The sequence below is a fragment of the Onychomys torridus genome, chromosome 3, assembly GCF_903995425.1.
Source record: "Onychomys torridus chromosome 3, mOncTor1.1, whole genome shotgun sequence".
NCBI classification, from domain to species: Eukaryota; Metazoa; Chordata; class Mammalia; order Rodentia; family Cricetidae; genus Onychomys; species Onychomys torridus.
In genome coordinates this window covers 39,396,135-39,423,227 of record NC_050445.1, presented here as the reverse complement: position 1 = coordinate 39,423,227, position 27,093 = coordinate 39,396,135, and the positions used below count along the sequence as shown (strand labels likewise).

The 27,093-nt window shown below is 45.4% G+C and overlaps 2 protein-coding genes across 4 annotated transcripts in view; one reads left to right on the top strand and one right to left on the bottom strand.

The window, feature by feature from the left end:
• The first annotated feature begins 166 nt into the window (after positions 1 to 166).
• On the top strand, positions 167 to 11,431 carry Mest. Of its 2 annotated transcripts, none has more exons than XM_036180691.1 (12): positions 167 to 480; positions 2,842 to 2,996; positions 4,433 to 4,512; positions 4,903 to 4,980; positions 5,081 to 5,217; positions 5,323 to 5,381; positions 6,573 to 6,613; positions 7,067 to 7,137; positions 7,286 to 7,387; positions 8,585 to 8,661; positions 9,505 to 9,568; positions 10,437 to 11,431. In XM_036180691.1, exons 1-12 carry the CDS (start codon positions 455 to 457, stop codon positions 10,552 to 10,554), a joined length of 1,008 nt encoding a protein of 335 aa, XP_036036584.1. In that variant the 5' UTR covers positions 167 to 454; the 3' UTR covers positions 10,555 to 11,431. The 2 variants fall into 2 exon arrangements, with proteins under 2 accessions (XP_036036584.1, XP_036036585.1); XM_036180692.1 differs by lacking the exon at positions 167 to 480 and adding an exon at positions 521 to 613.
• Positions 11,432 to 11,863: 432 nt separating this feature from the next.
• The window catches only part of Copg2 (COPI coat complex subunit gamma 2), a 121,932-nt gene continuing 106,702 nt past the window's right edge, over positions 11,864 to 27,093 (bottom strand). For both annotated transcript variants that reach the window (XM_036180688.1, XM_036180689.1), the window contains 4 exons: positions 13,961 to 14,058; positions 13,197 to 13,335; positions 12,826 to 12,924; positions 11,864 to 12,429 (listed from right to left, as the gene is read on the bottom strand). In XM_036180688.1, the coding sequence (XP_036036581.1) occupies positions 12,299 to 12,429; positions 12,826 to 12,924; positions 13,197 to 13,335; positions 13,961 to 14,058 (467 nt within the window). In that variant the 3' untranslated portion in view covers positions 11,864 to 12,298. The remainder of the gene's footprint in view (positions 12,430 to 12,825; positions 12,925 to 13,196; positions 13,336 to 13,960; positions 14,059 to 27,093) is intronic.

Below are 27,093 nucleotides of genomic sequence, written 5' to 3'. Positions count from 1 at the left end.
AGATCTGGCGAGGAAGGGGGGGTCGGTACCCCGGGAGGCGCCCACGAGAGAGGGCCCCCCCTTCTCTGCAGCGGTGGGGAGGGGCTCTGCGGCGGGAGCGGGAAGGAGGGACACTGCAGCACGGTGGGCGGGCCAGGGGCGGGGCTCAGTGGGCTTTTAAAGACGGTGCCGCTCGCTCCGCTCTGCCGCGGCCACCAGCACATCCCGGTGCATCTTCGCCGGCTGGCGCAGCAGCCCTCCTCTGCGGCAGCCGCGCCTCGCCAAACGGCGCAGTGCCGCAGGCTCGCCCGAGAGGCCGCTCGCCGCCGCCGCCGCCTCGGCTGCCGCTGCCGCGGGCCGCCCTGTGCGGACCGTGGGCTGCGCCGACGCCACCTCCGATCCTGTACGGTTGTGGGCGCCTCGGCGCGCCCTGTGCTCCGCAAACCTGCGGCGGGCGGCCTGGGAGAATGCGGCCATGGTGCGCCGAGAACGCTTGCGCAGGTGGGTGCTGCCGGCTGTGCCGTGCGCCAGGGGGGTGTGGCCGGCCCCACTCCGTGTGGGTGCCGCCGCCACCCCGGAGCTGCCCGTGGCAAAATCCTCACCAAAAAGGTGGCCGTGCTGCCCCGACTGAAAGGTAGTCGCTCGGCCCGAACTTGGGATCGCCCTCGCTGGCGATTTTTTAAAAAACCTGGGGCCAATTGCGTGAGATTTAGGAGATTTAGGATCTCCGTATTACCCTGGGAATTAGGGGGTTTTGTCAGGGTCTTCGCTGTGGTGTGATTTAGGAGGCGGTGGTGGCGTGACTTAGGATTTGTGTACCCCGGAAACGCCCCGGTGCGTTCTAAGATGTGTGGAGCTGGTCATTGTTGTGGCGTGACTTAGGATTTCTAGACCCTGGTGCGTGATTGAGGAGCCGCGATTGCCGCGCGGCTTAAGATGTCCAGGTTCTGGCATCGCTGTGGCGTAGTTACCGCATAGGTGTGACCGGACCTTGCCGCGCTGTGCCATCGCGGCAGTAAGCGGTGTTCCGAAGCCAGCAACGGGACCCTCGGGAGGCTGGGCACTCGGCCAGAGCGATAAAATGTTGAGAAAGGTTTCCTTCATTTTGTGGGTTCACAGCGTAGTTTTTGCTGAGAAGTGGTCAAATGGGCCGGTTCGGTGGTATTAGATAAATGTGTTTTTACATCATTTACAGAAATAAGAAATCACGGCACGTAAAGTTTGTTTCGAGAGTGTGCTGAATTTTTAATCTATATCATGGCGCCATCAAATAATGGGGATTTGACTTAAAAAGATTGATTTAAACCTTTTGCCTGATTGCCAGGTTGCTTGACTACTGAAAATTGTTAAATGTGCGGGGGGGTGGGGTAATTTTTACCAAGGTAACTAAGACTGAGAACGGCTCTGGGAGGGGCTGCCCCCCCAGTGGAGGAGGTGCACGTACGGACGTGGGTGTGGCACCTCGGCCCCTGCGGGCGGGCGGCGGGCGGCCCCTGCCCCTCTGCTGTAGCCCCTCCCCGTCTTCTGCTGAGTCACTGCCATTCAGTCTGAGACCTGCATGGATGCCCCAGAGGCCACGTGAAAATGTATGAACAGGTAACAGGACCAAATGGGTACTGAGGAAAACAACCAAACAAATAAAAATGAACAATAACAACAAAAACCCCAAACCTAACACTTTTGTTATTTGCCTTTGAAGGAGGTTCGGCGGTAAAGCCTGTTAGCGGATCACAGACTGCGATAAAACCATCATGTTCTGGCACCGCTCCAGTCGTTTCTAGTATTGCCTTGAAAGGTAGAGCCAAGCCATGTGGCTGTTTATTGGACAGAGACTTTGGAGGGTGAAAAAAAAAAAATACCCAGAGTCCAAGCGCAGTCTCAAGTTCAGGCAGGCAGTTGAGGTTTCTCAAGCGGTGTTGGTGTCGCAGGTTTACCGTTAGAGCTTTAAAAAAAAAAAAAAAAAAAAAAAGCCATCCTTCCCCGAAAAAGCCAGTTTCGTGAGGTTGCAGGTAAGGTGCCCTAGGGCGTTCTTAGAACGAAGTGAGCCAACCAGCCAGCGCCCACCAGGACCCTGGCAATGACTTTGTTTAGGATGCATTATCCCATTTTGTCTAGGGAACCCGCTCCTTGGTGACCATGGCAAGTCACATATAGAGAAAATAGTTTTTAATCCCGCTTTAATTCTTGCCTCCAGTATAGATAAATTGATCTGGACCTTCAGAATTCAGGTGTAGCAAGCTGGGGGCACAAATCTGTGCTTTGCTTCCACAGACAAAACCAAGTCCTGAGTCCTAGGTGTGTGGGTAGAGTCTTAATTTAAAAAAGGGAATTGCCTGAAGAGTCTGCTAAGAAAGCAAAAATATAATCTGCTGCCCAGACTTCTAAGAGATTAGATATTCAGGGTCAGGGCAAAGCTGCTTACTGGATATGAAGTGCTGCTGCAGCTATCTGGCTTTCATTCCCCACCCCTCCGTCCCCATCCCCTAGCCCCTCCCAGTCCCTCCTCCCTCACCCCGCCCCCTGTCCCTCCTCCCCAACCCAGTCTCTCTTCACCCCGCCCCCTGCTCTTCCCCCCCCCCCCCTTTTCCCCACCCCGCCCACCCACCCCGCCCCGCCCATCAGTTTTTCCGCCCAAATCTAGACAGTAGTGCCAAATGGGGCTTCACTTGGCCAGAGGATATGTATTAAAAAATCAAGAAGTATGGTGAGTTCCAAACAGTAGAGATGTTTATCACATTTTCTGCCATGGCCACATGGGGTGGAATCAAAGTATTTACCTCACAGTGTCAAAGTATTTCCCACCTCATGTTCCATTTTGATTTTTGGACATGTACAATGTTACCTTGGCTGCTTTTCCCACAGGATGAGGGAGTGGTGGGTCCAAGTGGGGCTACTGGCCGTGCCCTTGCTGGCTGCGTACCTGCACATCCCACCTCCTCAGCTCTCCCCTGCTCTGCACTCATGGAAGACATCGGGCAAGTTTTTCACCTACAAGGGACTTCGCATCTTCTATCAAGGTGAGAACTGGACTCTTGGAGAATTCCAAGGACATGGGTTATGTAGGTCTCAGACGAGGTCCTTATTTTGTGTCCCTTGGTCTGTTGCTCCATAGTGACGGAGGGGAGTAACCCCATTTGTAGGTGTACCTGAAGTAATGGACTAATTCCCTTCATTCTTCTGAGAGCAGGGAGTCAGCAATGAAGAGGGGGTGGGTGGGGCGGGGGGGGGGCTGTACCTGGTTCAGTAAGTGTCTTCCAGCTCCCTTTGACACGAGTTTTCTCTTGAGCGCCCCTAGTGTCAGGTGACATGTATATGTAGAGACCTTCCCACACCTTTGTTCCCCACCCCTGCCCATTCCCACATCATTTTATTATTTCCCATGATTTGTTATATGTATCTAAACCTGGTAAGATTTACTGGGGGTTATTATGACTGCTACTTAATTAGCACACTCAAGGCATTCTGTTATATTTTTAACCTTCGTTATCTTCATTTTTCATTTAATCACAACAGCACTTGGAGATAGGTGCCATTAATCTCATTTCACAGGTGAAGAGACTGAGAAACAGATTGGAAAAGATATCTTTTGGGCGGGGGTCAAGAGCAATAACGAAAAATGTTTGTTTTTCATAAACCGTTTTTCATTATTGCTCCTGACCTCCTCTCATTTGTTATATACAGTCAAGTGAGTATGAAGATTTCTTTATGTTGCTTGTTGGTTCTTTCCCAGAACTAATATTAATATTATTTGTGTAGATTCTTCAGGCTAAGTACAGTACATGGTATTTTAATTGCTAATTAAGTAATTTTTGAAAACTTATTACCAAAACTTTATGCCACTGACAGAATTAAATACAGTACTGTGGCAAGGAAGTCTATTGTTTGAATAATTTGAAAGATGTCACATACAGAAGAAAGTTCATGTTACTATTAGCCCATTTTTGTAGCGGATAGAATTTTGTAAGTTTGTTTCAGAGTTGGGTGTGTCTGCTATACTGGATAAAGAGTACAAACACGGTACTCCAGTGGTAAGAACTGTCAGATCATAGGAAATGTGATAAAGTAGTGATAAGGTACAAAGACTCTTTAGTTTTGCTGTGATTATAACCTTTTAATTGGTTTTACTTTTTTATTTAACTGTTTTACTTTTTGTAAACTGCATGAAAAATAATTTGCATTTTAATATTAATAATTAAAACATGGGAATGTCTCTAAAAAATTAAGAGATAATGAGTAAACTGTTTCCAGAATTTTCATGTAAAGTGTGCCATTTACAATTTAAGATACTAGTAAGAGGAAGCTCCTCTTATCTCAAGTATTGTAAACTTGTACTTTAAAGAGCAGCATTTTAATAGCATTAATTTGGTCTGATCCTTTGTACTGAATTCGATTTTGGTGTCTTTGAGGCTCCTTTGTGGGGAGTTTGCCTGATTTCTCTTTCTCCTCCTTCTAGACTCCGCTGGTGTTGTTGGAAGCCCTGAGATAGTTGTGCTTTTACATGGTTTTCCAACATCCAGCTACGACTGGTACAAGGTAATGAAGTTTGGTTTCTAGGTCCTGTCATGTCCTAAATAAACTCAAACCCTAGAATTTTATTTTTGTCAGCCCTAGAAGGCTCTTGCAGATTTGAACTGCTTGATAAAAATCTCATTAAATGTAGAATTGCTTTTCATGTCCTATAAGGGAGTAAAAAATTGGCTGTCCAGAAAAGATCATTGCCAAGTTAAAGGCTGGAGTTATACTCTCAATATATTATATGCTAGGAATCACCCCTTATCCCAGAGGATCACCCAGGCCTGTGGTGGTTTCATGACATTTTCTTACGTTATCCAAGCTGACACACAGGCATGAGTCTCATGGGCTACTGTGGGCAGGGCAGTGGCACGTGAGAACAGAGTACATGTCATGCTTGCTTTCTTACAGATCTGGGAAGGTCTGACTCTGAGGTTTCATCGAGTGATTGCCCTTGACTTCTTAGGCTTTGGCTTCAGTGACAAACCGGTAAGCAGCAGCTAGGTGGGCCCCATGATGGGCAGGTGGCTATGGATGTAGATCAGGCTCTGGTAACATCATGATGTGTCTCTGGCTTTCCTTTCCTTAGCGACCACATCAGTATTCCATATTTGAGCAAGCTAGCATTGTGGAGTCCCTTCTTCGTCACCTGGGACTCCAGAACCGCAGAATCAACCTGTTGTCTCATGACTATGGAGATATTGTTGCTCAGGAGCTGTTGTATAGGTCAGTGAGACCAGACTTCTGTCCTTGGCACAGGTGTCAGGAATTTAAGATGAGGGGAAATCCAGTTGCTCAGCTACATGTGTGTTTCTTCTTGCTCTGTTACAGGTACAAGCAGAATCGATCTGGCCGGCTTACCATAAAGAGTCTCTGTCTGTCAAATGGAGGTAATTGCCTTGGTGGAGGTGGAAAGTGGGATGTAGCCTAGAAAAGCCACCTTTTAAGTCATAAAGACATCTAAGTGTAATCTTGTATTATGAGCAGACACTAGACATAGGGCATCTTTTACCTTTACTGAGCCATGAGTAGTTTTGATAGTTGATGGCATTTATGGAATACATGTTTTCAAACATACAGAAAATAAAAGCATAACCAAGGGGGTTGTGGCAAGATAACTCAGTGGTTGAGGGTGCTTGCTGCCAAGTCTGTCAATATGAATTTGATTCTGGAACCCACTATGGAAGGAGAGAACTGACCTCTGCACATGTGTCTTGGCACCCATGCACACATGAACACAATAAATAAATGTTTTTGTTTTGTTCTGTTTAAAAAAAAAAAAAAAAAGAGCTGGGTATGGTGGTGCATGCCTTTAATCCCAGTACTTGGGAAGCAGAGGTAAGCAGATCTCTGAGTTCAAAGTCAGCCTGATCTATGTAACAAGTTCTAGGACAGCTAGGACTACACAAAGAAACCTTGTCCCCCAAACAAAAACAAAAAAACAAAACAAACAAAAAAGGACTACTACAAATGTGATCCTATTGATCTGGCTGGTAAGTTGCCTTAGTAAACTCTTAATCAGTGGCAGTGCCAGGTGTCAGCTGGGAATGACTGAGTATTACCAAATGCCCTTACCTGAATGTCTTGAGGGTGGCTTGGAAGAAGACTAGTGGGTCTGTCCCAACAGCAGTGCAAAAGAAAAGAAGTCATTTTCTTTTACTGGAACCTATTTATTGAGAAACACACATAGAAGTGTGTTTGCAGACCAGTTCATTAATAGCACTGTGTATTCCGTAAGCATCGGGAGGAGATACTGAAGGGCGTTTAGGCCTAGGCATCAATGCATTATGGAAGAGCACATAGGAATTAATTTATCCATCTTTGTACATTTAAAATGAGGAAAGTAATTCCAGTGTGTTGTAATTTGACTAGTAAACAGAGAATCTCATAGAAATTAGCAGTACAGTCATTCCTCAGCTTGGTATACATGTATGCTGTTCTGTGTTGGGTATAAGTTGTTAGGCAGTGCATAGCTGTTTTTATTCACAGTGAAAGCCTCAAATGTAACCATAATTAGGGTAGTTAGTTCCCTTTTAACTTAGAGTTGTTGGTAAATGACTAAGAAGTCTCTTTTCCCACAGGTATCTTTCCTGAGACTCACCGTCCTCTTCTTCTCCAAAAGGTTGGCAGCTTTACTGCATAGCTCCTCAGTTAAAATGTCTGTGACATTGAACAAAACAACCAACAAGCCTAGGGCCTTTTAAGGGCTATACCTGCAGTGATAAGCCAGACTATTGAAATCTTCATTATTATGAATTCACATTAAAGTTAGTTTTTCTCTCCTTAGTCAAATACAGCAGGCTCTCTTAGTAAAACCAAACATTTCTGAGAAATAAGAGATGAATATTTAGAGAAATACAACTATATGAAGATCTTTGTCATAAGTATGATGTTTAAATAAATTGAGGTCCTAGGCTAAACTTGGTAATTTCATTAGTTACATTTAGGGATTATACATTTTTTTCCAGAAGAAGATATGGCTAAGTTCTATTTTCTCTGATGTGAAAACATCTTGTCTTGGGGAGCTGTCAACTCCTCTGGACCTTTGATTTGTGCTCTCCCTTCTTACCTGCAGCTCCTCAAAGATGGAGGCGTGCTCTCGCCTGTCCTCACGCGGCTCATGAACTTCTTTGTGTTCTCTCGAGGGTAAGTCACCATCCGAGACTGAGTGTGAGCGGTGGGGTTTCTGACCGGGCAAAGGGGCAGGCAGTATGGCCTGCTGAGGGCCTAGTTCCGTCTGGTGCTCTGAAGTCCCTCCACACGTCTGACCTGCCTGCATCTGTACTCTTTTTAGTCTCACTCCAGTCTTCGGTCCGTACACTCGACCCTCTGAGAGTGAGCTGTGGGACATGTGGGCTGGGATCCGCAACAATGATGGGAACTTGGTCATCGACAGGTAAGACCTCTAGGCCCCAGCAAGCTCTCCTGGAGAGAGGGGCAGGTGCAAGGTTACATGCTGCTCCTTGCTGGCTTACTCCATGTCACAACAAGGCTGGTTAGGGATTATGAGACAAACCTGAAACAGTCCTGCTCTGTGTTTTCCAACAAAGAAATCAAGCACAGGGTAAACCTTACTCCTAAAGTGTTTGGCACAGAGAATGTGGATAAAGTTGCAAATCTTAGTGCTTATTTGCATGAAAATGACTCAATGACTTTGACATATCCTTCTTTAGACTTCTGGATAATATTAAATATTTCAGAATGTTTTAATCATAGTTTTGAAAGGAGCCTGTCTGTCTCTTAAGTACAAAGCTCTTCCTTTGCCTGTTTCTCCAGTAGCAACACGGTTTGAGAAGCAAGGCTTTGGTTTAGATGAGACTGCAGCTGTTTCCTTGGAGAGACTGGGAGATGGTAACATATGCATTGCTCCTTTTGCCAGCTGGGTCTGTGACTCCCTGTGTTGTAACTGCTGGCTTTGCTGTGAACTCTGTATGAGAGGCATTCCTCCCTCCCTGTCCTAACCCACAAGATCCTTAATATATTTTTAAAAAATATTAATCAGACTGAAAAACAAGCATGCCTTTCTTCTCCTATTTTGCCTTACTAACTGCCCTGGAGTTAGAGAGAGCAGTTAGAATGCCGTCTGGGCTGCAGTGTGGCTGATGGCAGCTTCTAGTGCAGAAAGAGTTCTCAACTCCATGGTGAGATGAAGTCCAGTGATCGAGCCCTGATCCCAGAAATGTCTACATTTGAGTTTTAGAGGTGGCTATCAACTCAGAGATTATGTGGTTTGGTCTTCGTTTCAAATGATGAATATAAGTTGAAAAAAAAAAGTGCTTTCTCAGCCACAGAGCTAGTTAGTAGTGGAATCAAAACTGGATTCTTAGACCCAGGTTTTACTTCTGTACACTCCAAACCAACTGTAATTCTTCAGAAGATCTCATTTCCTGCTTAATAAATGCAAAGAACCATCAGTGCTCATGTTGACAGTCACCTCTGTGTCGACACGGTAGTTAACACAATGGATGAAGTAGGCTAGCTATTCCTGGGCCCTGAGGCTGCTTCTGTGTGAGGACACTTCTCTGTGGCCTCTGAAACTGCACTGTTCACAGTTCTTGCTTCACTCTTGCTGACTCACCTGTGCTGTATGTAGTCTCTTACAGTACATCAATCAAAGGCAGAAATTCAGAAGACGCTGGGTGGGAGCACTTGCTTCTGTGACCATCCCCAGTGAGTATCTGCATGTAGTCTCCTGTCACTTCTTGACAGGGACCCTTGGGGAATAGTGACTTAACATGATTACCACTCATAAAATCTCCATGCAGGGTTTCCAGGGTTAGCCAATAAAAACATACACCCAATCTGAGTTTTACATAAAAAACAGCTATTTTTAGTACAAGTATGTGCTATAAATATTTAGGATATACTTTTTACTCTTATCCCCCATACTGAAACTCACAGAGAGCCGAGTGCCAGGATTAAAGGCATATGCCACCACTCCCTGGCCAACTGCCTGGTCTTTATTCACTGGCACTCCTATTCCAAACACCAGGCATGCCAGAGTGAGGGTGTAAGGCACCAAGGTACTACTACAGGTGGAGCGAGCTGGCATGGCTTACCTGCTGTGGTGAATATGAACTGTTGGCACAGCAAGCTAGTAAGGGCATTAATAAAGGTCGTAGATACCAGGAGGTCCTCTCTTCCATATAAAAGGGAATTAGCACAGATCACTAGCCTCACATACTAGTGGTCAAGATGTCAGAGGGCAGTTTCAACAGAGGGATCTTTGAAGGATGATGATTCCAGCTACATTTCTAGGAAGAAGATCTTGAAAGTGAGCTTATTCCTTTGGATTCAGGGTACAGAAGAGCAAGAAGGGACCACATAGTTCTATGTAGAAGACTGACTGGCTTGTTCTATAAGTTCTTCATAGCTCACTTGATAAGAATGTTTTCTATCATAAAATTTTTATTCACGGATTTAAAAAAAATAAATGGAGGGAGGTTAGTTTGAGGACAGCAATAGGAACATAGATGTGAGTTGTTAGAAATTCCTTCCTCTTCTCTTTCCTAGTTCATTTTATCTATGGGCCATTGGATCCTATAAATCCCTATCCAGAGTTTCTGGAGCTGTACAGGTGAGTGCTCCTCAGAGGTCTTTGTTTTGTTAGTATTTCATCCCGACAGGGCTGTTGGCACCAGCTATTGCCTCTGGCCTCACTGCAAACACACAGTAAATAGACGCGGTTAGGGATAGGAAGTCTTACTGTCACCGCCGTTGACAGATCAGGAGACTTGATCACACATTCTCTGGATTCAGACATTCTACTTTCACTGTCATGGCTGTTACATTCCTAAGTACAGAGGAAAGGGGAAAAAACCTTTATGTGAACCAAACATCTTAAGACTTGTGTTAGTCTGACTGTAAAAAGCCAGTTCACTGACCTCAACTGAGCAGAGTTCAGTGAGCAGTTATTAACAGCTCACTATGAAATGCTTTTTCATTTTTCATTGGTTGTTACTCTCTCAGGGCAGTTATGCAGAAGGTGCTGGAATATGAAATTTTGACTGTCATGTAAGAGTGTTCCATACCTTCATGTGCCCTGGTAGATACGATCTGGCAATAAACAGCTTGCTTACAATTTTAAACATCTCCTCATGAGATTAAGGAGGTTCTTTGTCTATCTTTGCTTGTGCAGTGAGCTGCTGAGTGAGCCACCTGTTGATGCTTCTCTAAGGAGCTGAAAGTCATGACTTTTTGAGGACTGTTACAGAAGTGTTGTATTTGCAGGATGTTGTCTGTTGTGTTCTGAACAATTGAAGCCAGTCCAAGTGGAACTGGCAAGTTTATCTGGCTAAGGTATAGTTCTCAAGTAGGAGACGAATAAGCTTTGTTTGCTCCTTCCAGTGTGGTATGTCTACAGGGGCATTTACGGGGCTTCCCATCGCTTACATCCTCTCATCCTCCAGCCTTAAGTTCACCTCCATGCTGTTCTCTTCCACTAGGAAAACGCTGCCGCGGTCCACAGTGTCGATTCTGGATGACCACATTAGCCACTACCCACAGCTAGAGGATCCCATGGGCTTCTTGAATGCATATATGGGCTTCATCAACTCCTTCTGAGCTGGAAAGAGTAGCTTCCCTGTATTAATTACTCCCATTCTCGTATCTGTATGTACTCCACTTAGAAGTGCCCAAAAGAGGTCCTGGCAATCAAATACCATTCTTTCATAAAGTCCATTTTATTCACACTGGTGAACAAATTATAGAAAATAGGCAGCAAAGACTCTAAGGATGACATGATAATCCATCTCTCATTCTCTAAAGGGTGACATGATATTCTTCCCCTCATTATTACTGTGAAATCTGACCAAGTGTATGGATCTGCTGTTGTTTTGTGTTATTAGAACATTCTGAAGAACAACACTTCTCAATTACGCAGAAAAACAGCATTGGGCATTCTTTTTCGTAAAATACTTTAAAAAAAAAAATCCCCCCAATTCTGTGGACTTTGCTGAAATATTTAGAAATGCTAATTTCTGGCCCAACCCTAATTGGAATCCTGTAGTAAAGAGTGAGGGAGGAGCTTGCTTATCTCCCCTACAAGCTCTCTATACCACACAGCTATGAGAAGGAATATCTTGTCACACCTTACATTTAGTTTCATCAGCTGCTTCTAATTATAGACATTTTGTTGAAACAGACATTGGCTTAGCAGGCTGGGGACATAGCTCAGTGGTAGTGTGTCTGCCTAGCAAGCTAAAACCAAGCTTGGGTTCAATCCCCAGCACTGCCCACCCCCACCCCCCACCCCCAAAAATACTCACCAAACTAAAGTAGAATCATTGGCATAAATGATACAGTGTTCTGAATATGCTTTTAAGGCTGATTAGCATACTCAAGTGTGTAGTTTATAGGGGTATTAAAACAACTGGTCTGTACTTGCTAGAGTAGAGAACCTCATCACACATATAATTTGTGAATAAACAGATTCAAATTATTTACAGAATTCCTAAAACCACAGGTATTAACCAGTTGCATCTGTGCCCGAGATTTACTGTTACTGGCTAGGAAGTCCAGCTGAGCAGTAAATAACAGCCTGCCTCCTCGCATCAGAGCTTAGGTGCATGCTCCTTGAGGGCTGGAGTGGAGGGGAGGGACCGCTGTAACAGCCACCTGTACACGAACTCCTTAGGATGATGGCTGCTTAGCATCCCACTGGCTGTTCAGAAAGGCTTTCTCATGTAACTCGGCAACTCCTGTACTGAGAGACAGGCAAGTTCCCAGATACTTAAGAACAAATGCTCAAAGACCTAAGCGCAAATGGTGCTGAATACTTTTTTAAGCAACAGTTTTAACTGTCTTAGTTAAAGCAGCATTATTGATTACTTTAAATTCATTTTTTAAAATTAGTAATTTCAAGTATAGCAACTTTGAAACTGGAATGAATGAGTGTTTATTTTCTATTAATAAAAACAAACTTGACAAAAATGGATTCCGGCTTCCCCTACCCCTCCACCCTTCTGGGACAAAATTTTCCAACATTGCCAAGAGTTTTCACACATTAAATAAAAGCATATAATGAAGCCAAGCAGCTGTAGAATAGCATACATAGATAGTATCTGGTTTTCAAGATCATTCAAAGCTGCACTGTCATACCAAAGCTGAACAAGTGAGACAGTGAGAAGGGATGAACACTAAAATCCATGCACAAAGCAAACATTTGCTTGATCTGCTGGCTCAGGGCCAAACATTGGATTTACTTCTTCAAAGTCTATTAATCTTTAAGTGTGATTCTGGGAAATTCATGCCACTAAAAATCCACCAGTAGGGAGAGCATAGCCACATCACCTTTCCCAGCAAGAACCTATCCCACAGAAGCCAAGATAACATCCACAGGTGTTCTCTCTTTGCTTCTCACAGTCACCTGCATGGTCACTCCATCTGCCAAGGCCAGCCTAGACCGCACTAACAAGTCACAGCCACCTCTGTACACACCTGAGAGGAAAAAGTTAGGAAAAATATATTAAGACCTTCAAAGAAGCCCCGACTAATGGAATTTATCATGTTTTGCCTGTACCTCCTTTCTATTATTTTAGTTTCACATTCATAGAAATTTATAGGAAATGAATCCCACAAACAATCCTACTTTTAAAATGTTCTTTTGAAAGCCAGGAATATGGATGGTATTGAGTGTCACTGACTTAGTGTACTCAGGAAGTGGGAGCGGTATTTCAGGCCAGATGTGCCCCTGAAGAATAACCTAAGGAGACCCTGTAAAGGTCTCAAATGTTGAATGATGAGCTGACAGACAGCAGCGGGGAAGAGAGTACCTATTCACATCCCTTCCTAAACTCGATACCTTTTAAAGGAAAGCTGATGGGAACCTCTTACCTGCCAGATAGAGGGAATGGGAATTCTTATTCTCAGGTACTTTGTCTGACCTCTCACATGGCTGCATGCCCAGAAATGTGATGATGTTGTTGACAGCCTCTGTTGAGAAAGTTGATGTAACAGGTCAGAAGAGTTAAACACAAGGGTCTACCTCTGCTCCAGGATGTCCTTGGAGCTGCAGCTGCACAGAGGCTACTAGTCTAGAAAATGGCTGATTTGGTCAGATGATGAAGACAGGTAGCTGGTTTTGAGTAGATGAATTAAATTAAAACATACTCAACAGAAAGGAGTTCCTTTGGAACTGCATGTATGCTTCCTGGGTTTTAGATGGCCCCAGGCAGCTGGCTCACTGGCAGCAAAACTCTCCTCACCTTCAAGAGTTTTGGTAGAGCTCAGGGCAAAGGTTTCTTCTTTCTCAAAGGCATCTCCCACCTCTTCCCAGGCAGCAGCAAAGTTAGGTTTTAGTACCTTCTGAATATGGTCAGACACAGTCACTTCAAGATCTTCCAGCTAGTGGACAATAAGCAGGGGTCAGTAAATAAAAGTCCTTTTGAGTCTACAACAAAAATAGAAGGCACTCATCATTCATTCATTATGTCTACAAAGCACGCCAAGGGCCTGAAGGAAGTTCTTCCCCACTACTGTGGCCTGGTGAGCCTGATGCTATCGGTGCTAGTGCAGAGGAGCAAGAGTCAAGTAAATGTGGGTTGAGTGCCAATAGCCCTGCGGTGCACAGTAGTGCCACATGTAGAGCCCTACTTGAGACCATACAGCACCTTCTACATCTGACACTCCACCCCTCCTTCCTGTCAAAGCTTTTCATTCCCAACTTGCCAATATTAGAACCAAACAAACAAAAAGTTGCCGAAATAAAACCAAAACCTCCTTTATAAACAAACACAATCACATTAAAAATGATGCAATTATCTTAGTTATTCCCAATAAAAGAGAAAAAAAAGTGAATTTCTTTGCTTTAGTTATAAAGTGCTGCATTTAAATTCTGGCATGATACAATTTCATTACAGAAAGGGTTAGTCTAGGTCCCATGAGTTTTGTCAGATGTTTCTAGAAAAATGCTCTTGTGATAAAGGTCATTTAGTGTTGCAAGGGTGCAGGGTCTGCAGGGAAGACTCACCACATACTCATCATCATATCCATCTTCATCTGGAACTCCAGTGTTAGGGTCACAATCCCGGACTGTAAACTTCATGGTACAGCTAAAGGTGCCTGCAACTGGAGGGAAGAGCAGGTGAATGCACATGAGTGGATAGGACAAGCACATGTCCATCATCACTGAGGAAGCACTGCCTGTGCTCAGCATTGTGTTCCCCATTTCAAGTGTTAACATGTGCATACCCTGTTCTAAGGTAGTAGAGTTCCTGATGCAGCTTGCAAGCTGGTCCAAAGTCAGTTTCACAAGTATGATTTGAAAATATTTCTGTGCTGTAGACTAGGAGAGTAAAACTATTCCTAAGTCAACTTTCAACATGCAGTGAGCAGATAAAAGTGAGGTTTTACTATTGGCAAAGTCTGCTTCAAAATGGAAAAGCAAGTAGGCACTGTATGTTTCAAATGACTGACAGAATTAAGTAAGAAATGAGAAATAATACATGGACACAATTTTGGAAAGTGACAGAGAAAACTTGGCCAGCATGGATGGAGGAAAGGCATCTATGGTCTAATCAGGGGTCTGGAAAAGGCGTAATGTGCACAAAATGCTAGAAACTGGAGCATTAGAAAGCTGTTTGGGGGTATGAGCAAGAGAAGAAAGGAGACTCAAATGTAAGCATGATAGTATGGGCAATAAGAGGTATTTGTTCAGTCTGTCCTTCCTTCCTTCCTTCCTTCCTTCCTTCCTTCCTTCCTTCCTTCCTTCCTTCCTTCCTTCCTTCCTTCCATCCATCCATCCATCCATCCATCCATCCATCTCACTGACATTTAAGTAAAGGTATCAGGCAATGTAGTAGACACAAAAATGACTTAGACATGACCCCTGTTTCCAAAGCCAATTGTCTAGGAGTTAAATTAGTGTGATTATATATATGATTAATCTATTCATGACACTACGATTCAATGCCATAGATTCTTTTGTACAAATTTTAATAGAGTGTTTTATGAAGTTGCTGGATTAGGAGCCTGAGGATAAATTGAAGAGAGACAAAATGAATGGTAGAGTAGACCACAGACTGGGGCAGACTAGTTATATTTTATGTAGAAGCAAAGAGAGAAGGCATTTAAAAGTACTGAGGATGTGACACCTAGGAACAGATCGAGGAGGAATATGTGAATGACACCTTTGTGGCACATTTTTTAATTAAATGATTTGATAGATACAATGAGGACTTTCAGGGAACCTTCCAAGAGCTCCATTAAAAGCCAGTGGTAGTAATGCATCAGTAAAACTAAAGAAGAGACAGATCCTGGGAGACAAGAGGGCAGGCCAGAGGACCCTTCCAGGGAAAGAGCACAAGTTCACTATCATAACAATTACAGCTTCATCAAACAGGAAAGGCAAAAAGAACAAAGAAAACAAAACCTGAAGACCTCTGCTAAAGAGGCTTAAAAAATGAAGCATATTTTGTAAGGACTGGCTAAAAATGAGAGTCAACTGCTAAGGAGATAAGTATGAAAAGAACAGAGAATTGGAAAAACATCAATGCCAGAAGCTACATAGGGAGAGGGATGTACAGTTGGGCTGGAGACAGTGTGCCGTAAGCACATATCAGGGTGGAAAGTTGAAGCTAATCACTGAGGGGAAGACTGGCGAAATGAAGAGATAGAGATCTGAAGAGATTCCTAGGAAGCTGAAGGAAAGGATGTGCCATGAGGGCAAAAGAAGAGGGTTAAAGGGCAGGTCTGAGATAGGCTGACGGTAATGACCCACAGAGGTCCAGACCGAGCTGGGAACACAGCACACAGGAAGTTGAGGAGGATGAAGTGTTACCGGGCGAAGGTAGAACAGAAAGAAGAAATGAGTGATGGAGATGGATGTTTCCCTAGCAGACAGTGCTGAATCCATGGGAACGCTACACACAGGACAGGAGAGGTGCTGAAAACGAAGGCTATGTCTAGATTAAAGGAGGGACAACGGTACAGAATTACCAACATTTAGTTAACCTCAGATGTCAAAGAGCCAGCGCTGAGGAATGACAGGCATCAAATGAAAGTTAAGACTATCAAATCAGGAAGGAATGAAAATGAACAGGTCGACTGGAAGCAAAGGGAAGGAAAACATGCCTCTTAGAGGGCCAACAAGCAGAGAAAGTGTAGAATAAAGATCTCAAATGCAAAGTCTTGTCAGAGCTCAATGTAAATCTACTTGGTCACATTTGGGCATTGGAGACCATGGCGAACAGTATGAAGAAGAGGACCTGAACAGGAAGGGCTGGAGGGAAATTGGAGGATTTGGTTGTTACGGAAGGGAACGTTTACTGACTAGGTGCCACAGTGCTGGTAGAAAGTGGCTGGTGACAACTTAATGAAGACACTAGGATTGCTTAGTGGAGGGTGGGCAGGTAGCTTGTCCCAAGAATAGACTACTATTACATGATGGAGAATGAGTAAAGAGTATGAGGAAGCAAATACATCTCAAGAATTCTGCATCCATGTTGACTATAGTGTGGGCGGAAATGGAGAAGATGACAGATGCAGATTATTGCATAGTGCGCCATTAAAACTGCTGATATGCTTTGTGGATCTTGGCTGACTCTGAGTGACATACTTAGGGAGCCTTGTATGAAAGTAGCACAGAGAAGACAGAGGTTGGAATCTGAAAAAGAAAAAAGTAGCATTTTGAGTGGAAGGACAGAGTGAGTACAAAGGGTGGGTAGGGAAGGGCATTGTAGAGGGCCAAAATGGGGAATGCTGAAGAAAAATGACAGAGGCGAATTTGTAGGAGAGAAACTGCGTTATGCTAGATTGCAACCAAAGATGGAGAGAAGACTGTGGCTATGAAACAGTGTTATGAAGGAGTACCATCTGCTAGTTTCTCCTTGAATGGCATCTGAAGCCACCAATCTGACTCACAGACCTAGGGTTGAGGAGTATAAATGGTATGGCGCTGAGCTACGGCCAACTGCAGAAACTCTCCCAAAGTCTGGACTAGACCATAATTGTACTGAACACCATGATTAAGGAGGAGAGAGAGACTGGGAATTATTTGAAGGAGAGTTAACAGTAGGAGTGGCATGGCAGGTAGGTAATGGTATTTCCCAGAATGGACCCTGTAAGACTGAAATAATGAGGGTCTTAGTTAGCTGTCAGATCTTAAAGTAGACTTTCAAAAGTGGCATATGCACTGGGAGAAGAGTGAGGGCGTTAAATTAGGGGAGGCTTTGGTGGGTGTTTTCATTCAAAGGATCAGGAAGAGATGGACTAGGATGGACCTTGATAAAATGACACCAGGAGAGGTCTCTGAGTAGTGTGTCCACAGAATGGATGAATAATATTGGGAGAGAGTGGCTGAAGATTATGATGGGAACCCAACTCAAAAGTAAAACTTCATTTTTATTTCCTAGGAGAAATGGGGGACGGACATATATATAATTAAGACATAGGAGTACAGATTGACACATGTGTGCCATGTAGAGTGCTGCACAAAGTTCCTCTGCTGTACAAAGGGTTTTTGTTCTTGTTTCGGAAGAGGGGAGACATCTAGAGAGAGAACCTGGCTAGACAGTCCTGTTCAAGAGGAACACAGGTGGTTTCTACCAGAGGGCTGATACTGTTTTAGGACAAGCCAGAGAGTGGGGAGGGAAGGAGTGGGAAAAGAACAGGTGAAAAAAAGTAACGGCAGGCACTGCCCAGGAGGAGAAACCCCTTATTTGGGTCACAAGACATGAAGAAGAGAGGTTAATGCTCCGAAGGAACTCTGAAACCTAGAGAATGATTCTGATGAGAGAGATCATGGAGCCATAGAGGTTTCCAGAACTAAACTCTGCTCACAATGAGGAGTGCACAGAAAAGAGAGCAGGAAGGAGTGCTGGAGTCAACTTGCTCTTGATGCCCTGGTGTGAACTTGGTAACTGAAGGGCTTGGTGGAAGGAGAGGCAAGAGCAGTGTTCTTAACTGCGTTCTAGTATACAGTCACAGGCCTACTGAACCGGAAGTTCAGGAGGGCTCAGCAGGTCAGATGAGGCATGCAGAATGTTTAAGATACGGTAGGAGAGACAGGAAAGCTGGAGGTTGGATTGGCTGGGGATGGTTAAGAAATCTTGTAGAGCCAACTGAAGGTGAGAGCCGTGAGGCACAGTCAGGAAAACATGTACTGGGGTGTGTGTGCCTGAGTGGAGGTTTACAACACTAAGGTTCAGAATGTCACAAACGGCAGGCCAGAAAGAGGAATGCCAGCTCTGTGGCACACAGTCTAAAAGTAGTTAGCATTGTAAAGTCCTTCTAAATGCACACGCGCTCACACACGTGCGTGCACCACCACCACCACCACCACGTGCTTAGGAAGCCTTGTACCAGTTAGTTACACTCAGATGCTAATGCTAATGATTCCCTTGTACATAAGCCTGCTTGGGGTAGCATAGGTTTTTTTTTTTTAATGGCCATAGTACTTATCAGTAGGCTCATTTCCTATGATCAAGGACCGTAAAAAAAATGCTGTGAAATATTCCTGTCATCTTCCCAATAATATGGGCGAGATAATTCAAGAAACTCATCAGTTGGTAAGTAAATATTTCCAAAATATTTATTTATATTTTATGTATTTAATATGTAAGGTATTACAACTTGTTACTTATGTTAAAAATATCACTGTTTCATCCCATAGTATGAGTATGGGATCATTTTGTACTACATAAAAATGTGTCTCTTATTGAACAATGCATGTAAAATAATTGGACACTTGTCCTTAAACATGGTTTATATTGTAAAATAGTCTTAAAATTTTTCATTATCATTTTAATGGTAGTTTGAAAATGTGCTTATTTCCCCCAAAAGGGAGCTGGATGAAGGCCTTTTCAAACTCAGAATGTAGTGTATTTACTATAAAAAGAGTGTGTGTATGGGGAGGGGGTTAATGATAATTGCTGGTATTTACAAAGCAGTTGAGTCAGGAAGAAGGTGGTTATTAAAGGAAGAAAGGGAAAGAGATCAAATGATAACTAAAAACAGGACACGGGAGTGGGGGTAATGTTCAGGGAAGTGTATACAAAGAAAGGTACAGTTGATAGAAAAGTTAAGAATTAGGTTGTGTGTGTGTGTGTGTGTGTGTGTGTGTGTGTGTGTCCGTCCGTCCTAAGGGTGATGGCACACACCTTTAATCCCAGCACTCAGGAGGCAGAGGCAGGCGGATCTGTGAGTTTGAGGCCAGCCTGGGCTACAGAGTGAGTTCCAGCACAGCCAAGACTAAATAGAGAAACCCTGTCTCTAAAACCCAAACCAAACAAAGAATTTGGTTGTGTAGCCGTGAAACAAAGCGCGTGGCTAGAGTCCTGCTAAGGAGAGAATAGAGAACAGAGCAACTGAGCACAGTCTAGGAAAAGGGGAACTATGAAAACAGATTGAGGGATGATAAATTAGTCCTTTCTACCACAGGCAGAACAGGAACAGGTAAACAGATTAAAAAGCAAAGGTAAACTTACCCTTACACGGGAAAAGCCATGTGAAGAGGACATGTTGGGAGAAAAGTCTTGGCACGGTAATTACATCAAAAGGAATAGAATGTAGGTAGAAGCTAAGTATGTTATGGGTTTGAGAATATAGGGCTAGTTAGCATCACAAGACCTTGAAGAGGGAGGTTAGCAACAAAAAACAACAAAAGGGGCCAACAGAATCAGAGTATAAGCTAAGAAAAGGACCAGAGCACAAGAGATGGGAAAGAAGCAAGTAGGATGACAGTCGTGTAGGGCAAGGTGGAAAGGAGGATAGAGTATATTTAAGTCTAATTTCAAAAAGGGGAACTTGAGAATCGAGCAAAGAAACGGAATGAAGCTGGGGAAAGGAGCCCAGAGAACACAGGGAGGAGCATATCCATGCCTAGAAAGCATGTCCGACGACACCAGAAAGATGTTAGAAAGCACTGACGGAAGGAGGTGGAAGGGGAGGTAAATTGAAAAATCCAAGGAAAAACAGATACTGGACCTCTAAATTTTAAAGAGGGGAAAAAGTGGGAATGAGAAGTAAAATATCAATCATACAGTGCAGACTATGGTTAGAACATGCTGTATGTGAATGGATGAACAGGGAAGGGAAGGAGGTGGTTCCAGAAGGAGGGTGGGTTCAGGGTCTATACAAGAAGGGGAGGCACTGAGATGCTTGAGTGAGGACATCAAGTGGTCACCACAGAAAGCTAGGGCATAGACTGGGAAGACAAAGGCCAGGGAAGACAGGGGCCATCCACAGCAGTGATTCTTAACCAGGGGTGGGGGGTGGGGGGTTCCACCCGAGGGGGGGGGCGGGCATGCCCCCCTGGTGGCCTATCAGAACATCAGGGGCAGAGCAGTGATCTGCTCACAAATACTAACAATAACACCATCCAGAAGATGTTCTGATAGGCTACTGGGGGGCCATGCACCCCTGGGTGAGAATCACTGGTGGAAGAGGGGATGGAGATGGCTACAGAGAAGGAAGGGTGAGCAGATGGAGGCATCAGATCATGACTGTCAGACTTGGGAGAAAAGGTCCTGTCAGTGCAGGGGGATGACAGTGAGACACTGCAGTGGATGCAGTGCACAAGGAAGGTTGAGGAAGGCTGAGAGCTGTGTGAGGGTTTGCTGTCAGGGGCAGGGAGTGCAGTGCCGACACTGTGGCTCCTGCCGAGGACTGAGGTGGAGGAGTGAGTGAGGCCGAGATAAGTGGTGTTCAGTAATGATACAAGTTGAGGCTTGCTATCAGAGGGAAGCACGGAAAGAGGGGAGTGGAGCTAGTAACGGAATGGAGGTAAAGGAAGAAGTTGAGTGTTGACTGGGAAGAGAAGCAGGACCATCAGGCGGAGGAGTTGTTGTTAGGATCAAGTTAGGGTAAGGGTAGAGGTTACTAGGTCAGGATGGGGTGGATTGTCTAGAGCAGAATACAAAAATCAGAGAGGCAGATGTTCCCTGAGAGCTTCATCAGAGTGTGACTAACAGGGTGTGAAAGGGGGCAAAACAGGTTACAGGAGTTACAGATGTGGAGTTCTAGAAGGAACTCATAAGCCTGGGCCACAGAGAGTGATGGGAGGAGGGTGCAGACTTGGTACAGTCTGACCCAAAGAGGCCCAAACGTGGTGAAGGGCGGATGTGGAGGACAGGTCAGTGAGGGTGCAGGGTCAGAGGTCCGTAGGATCCAGCAGAGCATCACAGGGGGCATCTGAAGGAGCTGCAGACATTGAAGGTGTGACAAAGAGCAGAAGAGAGTACAGGAAGAGAAAGGTCAGTTGGGCCCAGGAGAGGGAGAGGAGGTGAGGAGTTTGGGTCAAAATGAGTAGGAGAAGGAGCACACAGCAAAGAGAGCAGAGCACAGAGAGCTAAGGGAAGGTACCACAGCACACCAAAGAAGAGGGGAGACAAGAGCAAGCAGGTGAGTCAAGCTTGGGAGGAAGAGAGTGTGGGTAAGACAGGCAGAGCAGGAAGCAGAGACTGGGAAGGCCCCTAGAAAACTCTAGGCATGGCAACGAAAGACAAGGTGAGATGATGACAGCTCCGAGGAAGCCCCGAGGGAAGAAACAACTGTGTCTAAAGCAGTAACTAAGACTCGAGGACGAGTACAGGTGAGGCCAGACAGCTCCAATAGCACACTAGGGACAAGGGTGACCTCGAAGCCATGACTTTTAGTAAGGGAGCAGACAGGGAGGGAAAGACACCTGACCACAGCGTCACTGGAAGGTGGCAGGAAAAGTAAAGGAGATGCTGAAGTACAAGCACAGTCTTTCAGGAACACATGGAGAGGGGGTGGGGAGAAGGATGGTGAGACAATGTGATTAATTTGTGCCCAAGTAGGAAGAAAGCTATTAAAGCTGCCAGAGGCAGGTATCAGGAAAGAGTATTTGTTAAGGAAAAGAGCTGATTGAAAAGACAACACCTGGAAAGTACATAAGGGGCAGCAAATTGGGAGTTTGCAGGGGTCAACCTGAACCTGAGATGATTGCGAAAGGATAGGTGGGCTCCAAAGTTCCCATATGGAAGGGTGTGATTTCTGATGAGGAAGAGGAAGGTCAGCTACGGAAGACGGATGGAGAGGAGGCACAGTTGGACAGACAACACTGAGTATGGTACAAGTGGCACAGGCCAGGTAGCAACCTAGAGACAGGCTGGACCAAGGAGAGGAGCAGTTACAATGAGGGCAAGCACATGGAGGGGGTATAAGAGGGAGTAAGAGAGAGAAAGAGAGAGGGGGAGAGTAGATAGAGGGAGAGAGGAAGAGAGAGAACAGAAAAGGTATAGAGAATAAATGCTAGATAGAAATGTGAACACCATTGTCAAGGGTATAACATTTTGGCCAGGTTCTTGGGATCTAGTAGGAATTTAAGGATCTAGTAGGTAGGTGGATTTAAGGTGGGGTTTGGGATAGGCACAGACTAGGCTAGCCTGGAAGGCAGGGTTGGGAGTAGTAATATATTGGAGGTGGAAGTGGGGATTGAGGACATAGGCCTAGAGATAACAATCTTCTAGAACTCAGCTTGTAGATTCTATTTTGAGTGATGAGGACAATTAATGCAAGTTGAAGAAGTCTACTGATCTTACAAGAGAAGAAACTAATGCAGCTTTAAGTATAGTAGGAAGGTGGGCAAAAGCAAGGGTCCATTTTCACAGGAAACAAGAGATATGCATAATAAAGCAGTATGCTCTGCAGAGGCTCCTTGTGTCTCTGCATGGAAAGAGGAGGGGAGGTTTAAGGAAAAAAGATGAAAGTCCAGAGAGGACCAGGCTGGAAGCAAAGATATTGACGTAAGAGTGGGGTAGTATGACAGGTAGGGATAGGGCCTTCAAGAGAATAATTCTCATGTCATGTGTGTAAAGGGAGTAAACACAGAAAGGAAGGAGGTGGTTGGAAGAGAATGTAGGTCTAAATGAGAGGGGAGGCATTAAGATGCGTGAGTGAGGACATCACATGGTCACCACCAGAAAGCTCTTAGCTCCATATAGAATGGGACAGCAAGGGCCAGGGAAGACAGGGGCCATCTACAGCAGTGATTCTTAACCAGGGGTGGGGGGTGGGGGGTTCCACCCGAGGGGCGGGCGGGCATGCCCCCCTGGTGGCCTATCAGAACATCAGGGGCAGAGCAGTGATCTGCTCACAAATACTAACAATAACACCATCCAGAAGATGTTCTGATAGGCTACTGGGGGGCCATGCACCCCTGGGTGAGAATCACTGGTGGAAGGGGGGATGGAGATGGCTACAGAGAAGGAAGGGTGAGCAGATGGAGGCATCAGATCATGACTGTCAGACTTGGGAGAAAAGGTCCTGTCAGTGCAGGGGGATGACAGTGAGACACTGCAGTGGATGCAGTGCACAAGGAAGGTTGAGGAAGGCTGAGAGCTGTGTGAGGGTTTGCTGTCAGGGGCAGGGAGTGCAGTGCCGACACTGTGGCTCCTGCCGAGGACTGAGGTGGAGGAGTGAGTGAGGCTGACAGAGATGGATGATGCATAGGGGTGATGGGTGTGTGTGTGTGTGTGTGTGTGTGTGTGTGTGTCTGGTTGTCCATGAGGAAGAAGGTAGGGAAACTCAGGGAAGGAAATGAACGCTAAAGAAGGAGGAGGAAAAGGATTCATGGACTGGAGTGCCCAGGAAGAGCACTGTCAGCCCAGCAGTGGGTCAGAGTGGGGGTGGGCACTTCTGTATGGGTATGGGGTGACCTGTGTGGGAACAAGAATGAGGGCAGAAGAGAAAAGCATGCATGGACAGGAACACAGTAGAGAATGAAAGACCCTGTTTTCCTCTGCACATTTTCAGAAGAATGTGAAAGGCAATGTGATATGTCACCTTGTGCCACAGATGTAGGATGCTGAGAGGATCCCATAGTTCAGGCCATGAGGAGGCAAACTTTGAGTGCCTAGGTATGGGAGTATAATGGTACAATATGACTCCAGTTTAGTGAAAGCAACCAAACACTGGCCACCAAGGGTAGCTCAGGAAGGGAGGACTCATGAAAATATCTACTAGATCAGCTAAAAGATTCATAGACAGGCACAAAGCATAGTGGCAAGATAGTACTTAATTATGCACTAGAGAGAAAAATAGGAGAAATGGTTACTTAGGGCCTAGAAGTAAGAGGTTAGAGGTTTTCAACCCAAGGGAGACCTGTGATAGCTAAAATGAGAAAGAACAGAATGAAGGAGCCCAGCAGGAAGGAAAGAAAAGGCATGTTGAGAGGATTAAGGAGGTCATTACATCTAGGGAGACATGGCAAAGATCATGGGCATGGGAATGAATAGGGAACATGCAGAAACTCTGTCTTAATGCAGGCAACGTGCGTAAGGAAGCCCAGGGAAGACAAAGACCATGGAAGAAGAGAAGTGTGCAGTAAGGAAGCAGATGAAAGCAGAGCAGAAGGAGGGAGGAGTGGTCATGGTACTTTATCACTGATGTGCATAAGTGAGGAAAGGTGGAGGGAAAGGACCCAGGTACGTCACTGCCTTTAATATAGACAGAAAAATGTTAGAGATGAATTTGGACAGCTGATGGATTCAGTCCTGCTGGCTAGGGACAAAGAGGCTGACAATAGTGGCAACAGTGAGGACAGGTCAACAACTGAGCAGATAGCAAGAGAAAGATTCCTGAAACCATGGGTTGGCTGGGGGTGGCAGAAGAAGTAAGGCTGGATGCTGTTGGGGAAGTGGGGGTTCTCTGGAAAACAACAGTAGAGAGAGGCATAGGGGAATACCATGCAAGATTTAAATTCATGTTCAGGGCAGAAAGAGAGACTGCAGTTGGTTGCCATGGGCAACTGCCCAGTGGGAGTCAAGGAGCTGATAGGAAAAGAGAAAAGAAGTCAATCTAGGAGAAAATGGAAAGATCTTGTGTGGTGGTTTTGGCTAGAGAAAATGGGCCACTGTACAAATGGGGAAGTCTGTATGTAAAGCTCTCCAAATTGGGGGGGGACGGGACACTGGCAAACTCAGGGGTCAAGCTGGTAGGATGGGAGTGTCAGTGTCAAGTCTTAGGAGAAGAGAAGTGAGACAGACTCCAAGTGTTTGCAGAATGGGCCTTAGGAGAAGGTAAAGTAAAGGGTCAAAGCAACGTGGCTTAATTGGAAGGAACCAAGTGACATGCACTTTATGACAGTTCCTGAACAGATGGCACTGGAAGACAACCTCAGGGACATGGGAATGGACTCAAGTGGAGAGAGTTGAGCATGTGGGTAGATACAGGATGCATGTAAATGGTGGGGGCACAGCTGGGCACCAATGCGGAACAGCCACTTCGCAGTGACCACTAAATCTGTGCTTCCACTGTTCAAGACTGGCTGAAAGGAGAGAGGTGTGCTGTGTAACAGAGAGACTGTGCAGGGAACAGGGGATTAGTGGAGCCTTGATGCAGGGGATCTTCTGACCTCATGAGGTTTGTAGGATTAGTTTTAGAAGGTAAAGACAGTAGGTAACAATATTTTTACAGGACACAGCAAGGCTCTAGGGGTTTGAGGCTTAGGACTTCAGGGGCTGGGTTTTTGTTGTTGTTTGTTTTATTTTTTATAAAGAGATAAAGAAGAGAAACAGGATGAAGACTGGATTGTGTATAAACAGTAGGACTTCAAAACTGAGTGAGTGTTAGTCTTACAATGTAGTGGGCCCAAAGGAGAAAAAGGAAACGAGAGTGACTTAGACTATAGGACTGGTAGTCAGAAGGGAACAGTCACAGACGGTGGTGCAGTCCCACCTTTGGGAAAGGATCCTGGTACATTACAAACAACAGAGGAAGAAGAGAAGCTTCGAAGATGGCAGTGTGCAGACTTTTGAAGAAGCCAGTGGCTCTAATGGAAAGACAGCTCCCCACCCCAATCCAAATCACTGCAGTGATAAAGCAAAGGCAGCCTAAGTGTGTCGTGAAGCCAGGATGAATCCAGATGAGTGACAGCTGTTGGCTGCAGAAAAGGCGGCAATAGGGAGAGGATGGAAAGAGGCTGAGAAAGGTCCAGGAAGACTCCGGTGGAGAAGAGAGTGCGGAGGGGATGCAGTGGCAGGCACTAGGTAGTTGAGAGAAGTACAAGCCCCAGAGAAATGGGAGGATGGCTTCTGTAATGCAGGTGGTAAAAGAGAAACCGGTAAGAAAGAGTGATAAAGGTAAATACAATGTGACTACAGGACAATAATGCAGTCACAGAAGGCACCCAGCGAAGAAGGAGAGCAAGAGTCAAGTGGAAGGGAGACGGGCTAGTCAACAACAGGCTAGGAAGCAAGAAGAGAGGAGCCAGGGTGGGTGTGAAGGCCCTTGGAGGACTTAGCCAGTTTTCAAGGCTGGGCATGGGTGGGGAAGGGAGTGGAAAATGTGCTTTTAAAGCCTTGAATGTACTTGGCTAGTGCAACTTTTGGCCAGGCTCTGTTACAGACTGGTTAGGGATGGGTGGCTGGCAAGGAAGTTTGGGTGGCGAGGGTGAGGTTTATTTGGGGATTAGCTAGATTGGCTAGGAAGGGGGAATGAGAATAGTGGGCTGAACACAGGGAGATGAGAGGGTTAGGTTGAGAAGGTACAAGCCAGGATTCAGGTACTGAGCTTCTAGCCCAGAGAGACTCCACCTTGAGTTGAGTTTACTAAAAGACGGAGAGCAAGTGCAACAGGGAGCAGGTGGGAAGGAGGGATGGGAAAGTGCTATCTGTAGCAGGAGGACAGACGTGACAGCAGTGGTGCTTTGTCCTGACTCTCTGTGTGTTGTAAAGAAGAAAGATCACAAGTGGGGAGGGGTAATAAACAAACCTAAGGACCAGGTTAAAGTAAAAACTAGTATCAGAATGCCGGAAAGTCATATTTGGTGGGAGTTATGAGGAATGAGGGGGTATGTTTCTTTAAAGAGCTCTCTTATACAAACTAGGCTCCAAGCACATTGTGTGTGAAAGAGGAAGCAGAGAGAGAGAGGAGGTAATTCTAGTTATTGAGTGTTGGGTCTGTATGACATGGGGAAAACACTGAGATGCGTGAGTGAGGATATCAAATGGTCGCCACTCTTAGCTCCATATAGAATGGGACAGCAAGGGCCAGGGAAGACAGGGGCCATCTACAGCAGTGATTCTTAACCAGGGGTGGGGGGTGGGGGGTTCCACCCGAGGGGCGGGCGGGCATGCCCCCCTGGTGGCCTATCAGAACATCAGGGGCAGAGCAGTGATCTGCTCACAAATACTAACAATA

What these genes read in the sequence shown, in the direction of transcription:
- Mest (XM_036180691.1), top strand. Translation starts at nt 455, where the DNA reads ATGGTGCGCCGAGAACGCTTGCGCAG. An exon ending in CCAGCTACGACTGGTACAAG is followed by an intron (nt 4,513 to 4,902) that starts GTAATGAAGTTT and finishes GCTTTCTTACAG; the next exon opens with ATCTGGGAAGGTCTGACTCT. An exon ending in TTGGCTTCAGTGACAAACCG is followed by an intron (nt 4,981 to 5,080) that starts GTAAGCAGCAGC and finishes TCCTTTCCTTAG; the next exon opens with CGACCACATCAGTATTCCAT.